The 10,271-nt window shown below is 33.9% G+C and overlaps 1 protein-coding gene across 8 annotated transcripts in view; it reads left to right on the top strand.

The window, feature by feature from the left end:
- Positions 1 to 3,972: 3,972 nt before the first annotated feature.
- tcf3a (transcription factor 3a) overlaps positions 3,973 to 10,271 on the top strand; it is a 38,609-nt gene continuing 32,310 nt past the window's right edge. For all 8 annotated transcript variants that reach the window (XM_016534090.1, XM_016534085.1, XM_016534089.1 and 5 more), the window contains exons 1-3: positions 3,973 to 4,509; positions 7,048 to 7,181; positions 8,165 to 8,228. In XM_016534090.1, the coding sequence (XP_016389576.1) occupies positions 7,128 to 7,181; positions 8,165 to 8,228 (118 nt within the window). In that variant the 5' untranslated portion in view covers positions 3,973 to 4,509; positions 7,048 to 7,127. The remainder of the gene's footprint in view (positions 4,510 to 7,047; positions 7,182 to 8,164; positions 8,229 to 10,271) is intronic.

The following is a 10,271-nucleotide window of genomic DNA, read 5'->3' as shown; positions in this document are numbered from 1 at the left end:
TGTTTACAAGCCAAAACAGCTCTAAAAAAATATGTGACTGGATTTTAATGTAGGAGACAACAGGAGATGCACTTTTTCACTGGAGGAAGTGTTATTATGGATTATGGACTTGTATTTTAGCCGGAAGCAACAGTTTGAAGTTAAAAATGTCTTGATGGATTTGTTTCAGCTTTTGTCTTCTCCAGATGTTAACTGATGGACTGGAGTGCTGTGGATTACTTGTGGATTATTGTGATGTTTTTATCAGCTGTTTGGACTCTCATTCTGACGGCACCCATTCACTGCAGAGCATCCATTGCTGAGACACTGATGCAATGCTTACATTTCTCCAAACCTGATGAAGAAACAAACTCATCCTAATCTTGGATGTCCTGAGGGTGAGCACATTTTCAGCAAATGTTCATTGTTGGGTGAACTATTCCTTTCACTTGTTTAATGCATGTTGCACACAGAGAAAAACGTGATTTGAGAAATGCAGCATTATTAAGGACCTTCTGAATGACATTCTTCTGACAGGTGTGTATATTATCATCTCAAGGATTGTGGAATTCCATTTTAATTGGTCTTTTTTTTGTTGTTGCAATCATCAGTCCATTCATGTCCTGCACAGCTGCCACGGTCTGTCTCCAGATATCATAGGACCGTCTCATCATGTGTGTCTTGTGTGTTTTGACCCTTATCTGTTGTAATGTTCAGCGTATCTCCTCTCTTGTATGTGTCGGTTGTGCGAGGTGCTGGTTGCCATGGTTTCGATGGTATTGGCGGATGCTTTCAGTTAGTTAATCCTGCTCGATGCTCTCCAAACCCTGAGATGAATGCACTTGATGCCAGACGCAGCTGGCCCTGCATTCAGTCCTGCACATTCACGGGCCCATCGACTCAATACAGCAGCTATAGTCAAGCGCGGACGGGGTCTGAGCCGCGGCGCCTGCTCATCTCGGCTGAGTAAAGTGAGTATAAACATCAGCACTCATCACAGACCTGGAGATGAAGTTGTGCGAGCAGGGATGTTATTTGTGAAGCGTGCTTGCTTTGGCCAGCACATCATTTAGCTTTGCTATCAGATGCAAAATATGAAACATATATTCCAAAGAAATAAAAATTGAACTATTATAAACTAATAAACGTCAGTGGATAATAAAAAGTGAAAAACTGCATAGCAACTCTCTGGAAATGTTGCATGGGCAAACAGCACTGGCATTTCTTTATAACATATATATATAAAAAAGTAGTTTAAAATAATGCAATAATATGTTTAGCATGGTATAATTCTATAAATAGAATTTTAATAAAAAAAATAATTTATGGTATAATTATAGAATTACACCATGTTTAGCATGGTATAATTCTATAAATAAAAATAATTAAATGAACAAAAATATTTTATTAATAAAATAATAATGAAATAAATTCTAATTTTGAGTGAAAATAGTGAATTTATATTAGCATTTATGAATTGGCATATACTGTATATGCATGTCGGCAATGAACAAATTATCTGTATTAATTTTAGATTTACTTTTTGTCATCGTCTGTTTTCATTTGGTTTAAAATTATACATTAATATGGTAGGCTATAATTGTATAAATAAAAATAATTAAATTATATGCATAAAATAATTAATAAAAGTAATATTTTATCAAACAAAATAATAAAAAATAAATAATAATTTTGATTGGAAAAAGTGAATTTATATTACATTTAATTTTTTTGTCTTTTTGCCTGCTTTAATTTGGTTTGAATTAAAAGGCTTAATTTAGTTTAAAATAATACATTAATATGTTTAGTTGGGTATAAATAAAAATAATAAATAAATTACAAATAATAAAATAATTATTGCGTTACTTTACTAGTTACTTGGAAAAAGTAATCTGATTACGTAACTCGCGTTACTTGTAATATATTACCCCCAACACTGATCTTCACCGATTTGTAACATTATCTGGCATTTAGCTGCATCTGTAATGTAACGTATTTATGAGCGAATCCGGATATCCAACGAGAAAAAAATGTAGAGAGGAACTTGATTTGAACCATTTGATTGTGAAATGTGTCCATAAATAGTTATTTGGCTGTCAGTTTTGGCCCAGATTGACGTCAGCTGAAAAGGAGTTATTATTCCTTTTCAGGAATATTCCCAGGAATCTATGAAATCCTTATTTCTGAATGTTTTTTAAACGTTTATCTTTATAATACAAACGTTGAGGTTATCAAATGTTTTTTTAAATGTAACTAATTGCTTTAGAATGTTCTGTGAACATTTAAAAAACGTTAGATGAACGTCCAACTAAAACGTTTCAGAAAAACCATGAATGACGTTTTTGAGCTAACGTTTTGAGATTATTATTAAGACTGTAACGTTGATCAAACGTTCATGAAAGAACGTTTGAGAGAGAACCTCGCTGAGAACGTTCTAATAGCTTATTTCTGTTATTGTGATTTCTTGACAACAATAAAATACATGAAAACAGATATTAGATTTTGATGAGCGATTATGAAGAAAAATAGTTTTCTTTGCGCACTGATGATTCGTTCACAGTCAGACCATGAATCAAGAACGTAAAAAGGGTGAATTTTGATTTTGTGTGTTGACTTTAATGTCAGTGTTTACCTGGACTCATTTTCACTGTCAACACCTGAGGACAGATATATCACACATATGAATCATCAGGCTGCTGTTTGTTCATATTAATCTCTCCCCTGGTGTGGTTTCTGCACCGCAGTGACCTCAAAAAACACCAGTTAAAGGGCCGAGGTGCAGCTTCTGTTTTCCCACCACAACACCAAATGTCGGCGCCTCCTCCTCTTTACTGCTCCCTGAAAGTCCTGTTCACACCTCGAGCCAGAAGCCATTTGCTTCGCTTCAGTTCTGATTATGGCTCATTTTAGATTATCCAAGGTGTCAGCTCTCCAAATCTAAGATAGATTTAGGAAGTGCTAACACTGCCTTTACACCAGCGTGCTGTTTTAACAAACTCAGGGTGAAAAAAGAAACCGGTTTATTGCTTTTGTAAGCATATCAATATATCATATGTCTCAAATAAGAGCCATTTTTACTATATGAGGGGAATGGGGGATAAATAGGTATATAAATGAGTATTCATGTATTTAATTTCAGTTTACTGTATCATTTATCTAAACAACAATTTCCAGCCTCAATAAGGTAATGTGGGGGCCCATATATTTTGACAGGAATATATTTGTAAACAAATATTTTTTACTAAAATATGTTTACATAAATATACTTTCTACCAATATGTTTTCTTGGCCATTTTTTAAAAATATATTTCAAAATATATAAATATGCTGTAAGATTGGAAATATATTTTCTCACCTCTGAATTAGTATGAAGTATGTGAAGTAATATATTTTAAATTTCAAAAATATATTTAATTGAGCTTCATAGTTTACAACACATATTTAGCATGTATTTAAAATATATTTTTGACCAGATTTTTTTTTTTTTTTGTAGTGTGGGGGTACAAGTGTTGATTATATTTTCACATATCATGGTTTTAAATGGTTAGCATATTTATTTACACTTATATATTCCAAAGAATATCATGGTACTATGATACCTTAACAGCTTGGTAACACCATAGTACTTCAGTGCTATGGTGCTATTCAGTACAGTCAGTGTGCTATAACCTATTTTATTTTACATGTGCCTAACTGTAATCGTTCTATAACATTTTGATTTGATTCGAACAAATTTTGAAACAAGATCACGATTCTACCGCTGAATTAGCGGTAAACGTTTTGCGTAAAACAAAAACACAGTATTCCATTGCTTCCTGTTGCCATTCTTTTAAACCCTGGGTAGGGTGTGCAGGGAAGGGAGGTTTGGCTTTAGTGTTACAAGTGTTTTCATTGGCCGTTGAATGTGTCAATCAAACGTTCCTGTAACGCTATTGGCCAGTTCAGTGGGTCTATCGCTCCATTTCGCACTGTTTCTCAGTCCATCTGTCTTTAACGGTGCGTCGTCTCATTCCGCGCGTTAGTCTAGTACGGCACAATTTACAGCAAAATCCTGCTCATATTACGATAAAGTGAGATATACTGTTGTCCGCATTATTTCGCAGTTTATTTAGGTTTAGTGTATGGTAGATATCAAAGCAATCGCGTAATAAACGCAGTCCTAGTTTTCTGGGCGTTTGAAATCGGACACCGCTATAACGTCTCCCCTCCGCGCGGAGGGATACACTGTTGGGGCTGACAATGTGGACGGTGCTAAAATGTCTCCTCGGAAGATGAGATGTTACATTTGTAGCGCTCAAAAGAATTAGAATAGAACTTTAGGCAGAGTTACATTTGAGCGCAGTTACATTGTAACAACTCTCGACGCCGACTGTTCGCGTTTCCCGGGAAATAGGAGGCGTTTTGCACCGTGATTAAGCGGGACCTGAGACGCGGAGGGGGGAAATTTTGTCCCCCAACTTTTCTGTTTTTCCTCTCGGGCTGAAGCGCGTTTCTCTCCCGCTGGATGCCGCGCGCGTGACGCGAGGAACGGTGAGTATTTACCGCGTTTATCGGGTTTTACACGCGTAAACGTGCATGTTTTTGACTTTAACGCGTCTGGTGTGATTAATGAACTTTTGTTGCACGGCAAATGTGTGTGAAGCGTTTTGTCTCTGAGCTTCGGTGTGTGTGTGTGTGCGGGGTTCGAGTCCAGAGGAAACGGCTTCTTTGTTCAATACTGGCAACAATGTCAAGTTTAAAACCCCCTGTATAGCTCCTTTTACCGCAGTAACTGTGTTTACAACTTTGTAGGACATCTACGGCCTCTTTCGCGTGCATATTTGCTCCAATTCGTGAATTTAAAGTTTTTGATGGTTATAACAGATGAAAGTTTGCACTTGGGTTAAAAAAAAGTCATCTGCGAAGTTCTTTTGATGTGTTTTGCATTTGTTGTGCTGTGAGTTTCCTCCTGTTTGCAGTTCTTCTAATGTCCTGGTATGTTTATTTGACTTTTCTTGGGAAATAACTGTTCCTTTTGACACTTTTGGGAATTGCTTTCCCATCTTTTCCTGTCTGGGAAACTAGTGGAGGTGATTACATGCTCTTATTATCTCTATTCTCCCATATGGAATGTTTCTTGTCGTTGTTGTGTAGTTTTCAAACTTTGTGTCGAGGACCGTGTGTTTCTTTGTGTTGGAGAGGTTGGGTGTGGGGGGGGGTCTAGGGTGAACGTGGCCTGAAGTCTTCATGTGTTTCGGCCTGTTGCTGATCATGCTTGTGTTGAGTCCTATGGGTTATTTTCACCTTTCGGATGTTAGATCTATAATGCTGCAGTTGTATGTGTTGTAGAAGATTGAAGCCTAGAAGTACTGTGGTAATACCATGGTGCAGTGATGCATCAGATGCAACTTTCATATATATATATATTAGTGGTGCTGAACGTTCATGTGGTGTTTACATTGTATTCTTTAAATGATGTAATGGTATTTCCATGCTACAAGTAAACAAATCAATGGAAATGTAATGACATATGTCCAAAACGACTCCAAATGATGGTCATACACTGGTGCCATGTAACACAAATGTCAAAAACAACTATTCATGTGAAAATACATACATGCCCATGAACACTATTTTACCCACTGTTTTGACGTTTATAGCCTAAAATTCCATGGTATTTACATTGTAGTACTTTTTGGGATTTTATGTCCAATGTTATTTACCCTCAAAACCATGGTATTTCCATGGCGTACACTACTGTTCATAAGTTTAGGTAAAATCAGTACGATTTTTTTAAAGAAATTAATACTTGTATTCATCAAGGCTGCATTAAATGATCAAAAGTGAGAGTAAATAATACATTTATAATCTTACAAAAGATTTCTATTTCAAACAAATGCTGTTCTTTTGAACTTTCTATTCATCAGTGAATCCTGAAAAATAAAGAAGTATCACGTTTCCACAAAAAATATCGGGCAGCACAACTGTTTGCAACATTGATGATAATCAGAAATGTCAAAAATCAGCATATTAGAATGATTTCTGAAGATCATGTGACACTGAAGACTGGAGTAATGATGCTGAAAATTCAGCTGCGCATCACAGAAATATATTACAGCTTAACACATATTCACATAGAAAACGGTTAATAATATTTCACACTATTACCGATTTTAAGTATTTTTGATATTTAAATGCAGCCTTGGTGAGACTTCCTTCAAAAACAGCGCAGTATAATCATACTACATGCTCAAAACCATATCATGCTACATGTCTCAAGCACTTTTTGATATTTTTTTGTCAGTGTAAACTGTGCATCCCAGATGTCAAAGAAAAGCAATTTTTGTGCTGGCTTCATTGCAGTATTTGTGATCTTTATTGTTTCACAGTCATCTACCTGTTGATCATCAATGGAGGTGCTGATTATGATTCCAGTGAAGGTGTTATTGGCGCAGTGCTGATGACGAAAGTATTTTTGGATAAGGCTTCTCACTTTTCTTGTGTCTGTGTGATGCAGTGCTGATGTTTAATGAGTTGCTTCATGAATTAAGGAAAAGTGTAAAATCACAGCACTTTGTTTTAACTGGTGAACGGTTTGGTTCTGCGTTAGTGACGTGACATTTGTCTTCTCAACGCATGTTATTCAAGTGCAAATGCATGTATTGCATGGAAATTAAAACTAAAAGTTACATATAAAAGTTTGCAAAACTAGTATGTGTAGAAATAAACTTGATATTTCATGCTATGGAAATGTTACACATGCATTGTTTAATTCCAGGAATCATAGTTGTTTGTGCAACTAACTAGTTCCCGTACTCTAGGTGTGGGTAAGTGGGTGGTTATTTCTCGAGCGCCTGGAATGGACACTCGCTGGTGGTCTCCTTTGGTGGTTAACCGAGTTCAGATGTGGTGCATTCTGGGAAAACACTCTATTAAAGCAGGTCTGTAATGTAGAGCAGTTCTTCAGATGGAAGCAGCAGCCCGATTATTTTGGATCGTACGCGTTCATGCCAGATTTAATTTCTAGACCCAGAGGTTCATAGATGATCTTAAAGTACGTTTGTCCATTATGCATCTCCTTCCCTGCAGGATCATAAACCTGTTTGAGCTGAGAGCGAAAGAGAGAGACGTTGAGCGCGAGAAGCAGATCAAGAACACACAGGACCAGGATGGCGACGGTGGGGAACGACATGGAGCTGAACGACCTGTTGGATTTCAGTGTTGTAAGTCGAAGAGACTGTTCTTCTGTTTTTAATAAAAGACATTCATGGATAGTTGACATCAAATGTTAAGCGGTGTGAAACGCAATAAGGTGCAAGAGACTGTGCTGCATTGTGACTGTGTTGTATGGTAGTCAAAACTAAAGGCCGTTGTCAGGCGACACGCGTGTTTTTATTAGGCCTATATTGTACCTTATTGCTTTTTTTGCTTCATAATTGAGACGTTATAGACACAAAATGTAAATGAAATATACTATATATATATATATATATATATAATTTTTTGAATGTTTTTGTTTGTGAATATACACCTGTGTTACTTAGATACTATTATAATTTTTATTAATATTTTGAAAAGTTATATATTTTATATTTTCAATTTTAGTTAAAGTTTTAGTAATTTTGATGTGTGGTTTTGCCATTTTTAGTAGTTTCAGATTTGTATATATGTCTATATGGTATTTATTCTTTTTCAGTTATAGCTTATTTTAGTACATCATGTTAAACTAAATTAAAATGAGAAACGTTGCCTTGCATTTTTTTTATATATATTTTATTTTATTCAGTTAACATTTATTTTGTTTCAAGTAATTATTCTTTTTTTTTTTAGGTTATAACCGTAATAACCCTGATATACACTTTTCCTTAATTTGTTAACTTTTATTAATTTAATTACTTAATAGATTATTTAGTAAATAAGCTATTTAATTAAACAACGAAATTGAATTTACACTTAATTTTAACCTGGAAAAAATAATATATAACAAACAAGCGAGAAAAAAAATATATGTATGCATGTATGTATATATATATATATGTGTGTGGAAAAAATTTAATAAAATAAAAATATATATTTTTCAACTATTATTGATGCAAAAGATCTGTAATATGCATATAATGTATTTTATTATTATTTTTAATAATATTATTTTGAAGCTATGGTGAGTATTTTCTCAGCTGATAAAATTTTTTTCTCTCTTCGGTAGATGTTTCCTCATCCGATGTCGAACGGGAAGAACCGAGGCCCTACTTTACCCAGCAGTCAGTTTGGTAGGCACTTTTACATTTGCTCATTTTAACAATAAACATGACTTTTGTTACTACTACTCTGATTATAGAAACGACTGATTCAGGATACAGAGAATCTGATATAATCTGCAGATGGCTTTCACGCTTTTGGAAAATGCATTTTAACATGGTAAATCTAAAAGAGCCTTCTTTCGCTGCACACGTGTCGATGTCGTTAGGGTCCGAGTGTTTGCGAAGCCTGTTTGATCCTCGTCGTTCGGATCCGTCTTGATCTCGCTGTTTCATGCTCTCAGCTGTCGCCCCTCCATCACGGGGGAGGAGAGGATGATGGGAAATGATAGTCATCCTCTCACCCCTGCGAACAATGTCAACAAACTTTAAAACAACATGCAAAACAACCCCCTGCCTTCATTAGAGACATTCAGAAATCGCGTTCTTTTTGATGGAAATCCGAGGTTTTTGGGTGAATCTAACCAAACTGAATATGTTCGGGTGACTTTTCACCAACTAAACTAAAACAAACGTTGTAATTCAGAAGGAACGCTGTTTTATTTTGCAGTGTCACAAATAACTTAAGTACATGGTATATTTTAGTGTTTATGTATTTATTTATTTATATATAATTTTGTATTCATCTGAAACGGAAGATGTATTTTCCTGCTAGTGGTAAACTGTATAATGCAGAATTGGGCAAATTTTCAATGAATAAATAAAAAATAGGGCTTAATCAATTTGCGATATGGACTCGTGTCTGTAAATATTAAACTGCAAAAGGACTTTTAATGTGAAGTCTGCTCGTTGTGTGTGTCTCAGTCTTCAAGACAACCTGCCAAAATAAAAGTTCAACTTAACTTGAGTAATTTGTGACGCATTACTGTGAATTGTGAAATATGTTATTGTTGTGCAGTAGAATATACTCCTCAAAGTAGTAGTAATAATATAAAATAAAATTTTAATTTAAACTATTTAAGGAATATTGCACAATTTTTCTTCCATGTTTTAATTTTAACAGTAAAATTCTGTCATACAGTTTATTTGCCAAAAAATAAAATGCATTTTTAAATTGTCATTCCATTAAACTTTAAAATATTAAAATGGTTTATGCCTTCATTTGATTATCACTGTTTTTCATTATAAATTTGTATTAAATCATAAATCCAGAAAAATATAAACAGACAACACAGAATGTCTGAAAAATAAAACATTTCTTAGGGCCATATTGTTGTGAAAAATAATAAATAAAAAAATTGTATGAAATGATTAAACACACTTTTTGATCATTAAAATTTATTAAATCATTAAAACGGAACCGAGAAAAATTTTAATGGTTAAAAACAAAATTTGGGAAAATTTAAATAGAATTTTGGAAAAAATAAAACAGGAAAAAATTTAATTCTTTTTAAACTTTTAATAGTTCTTAAATTGTATACATTTTATGATTTCTATTAATTAGACATGCTATTTAATTAAACAATTATAATGGAATCCAGAAAAATTAAAATAGTAAAAACTAAATTTGGGAAAAATAAAATAGAAATTTGGAAAAACAATAAAATTATTTCATAGGCCCCTAAAAATTTTATTCTTTTTAAACTTTTAATAGTTCTTAAATTGTATACATTTTATGATTTCAATTAATTAGACATGGTTTTTGATTACTAAAATTTAACTTAACCATTAAATTGAAAAAGTTGGAAAAATTTAAATGGAAAAACTTGAATTTGGGAAATAATAAATTGGATTTCATAATGCCCAATTCTTATCAATGAAAGTCAATGGTGTCTAATGTTGTTTGGACTCCAGCGTTTCTCAGAATATCTTCTTTTGTGTTTTTCTGATGAAAGTCAGTCATACAGTTACAGAGTAGTGCTGGGTTTTGACACAAATTTCATGATTCGATTCTCATTCACAAGCTTGCGATTCGATTAAATATCGATTATTTTGGATATATATCAGGTACAGTACATGCCAAATTTTCTCAAGGAAAGAAAAACTCAACTAATGCTGTAAAATATACATGAGAGTCAGTTGGTACTACATTATTATAATATTGAAGGTTAAAAT

This window comes from Sinocyclocheilus rhinocerous, unplaced genomic scaffold (genome assembly GCF_001515625.1).
Source record: "Sinocyclocheilus rhinocerous isolate Xijiao unplaced genomic scaffold, SAMN03320098_v1.1 scaffold2019, whole genome shotgun sequence".
Lineage (NCBI taxonomy): Eukaryota > Metazoa > Chordata > Actinopteri > Cypriniformes > Cyprinidae > Sinocyclocheilus > Sinocyclocheilus rhinocerous.
Note: the sequence above shows the minus strand (reverse complement) of the source record. Positions and strands in the feature narration are given on the sequence as shown.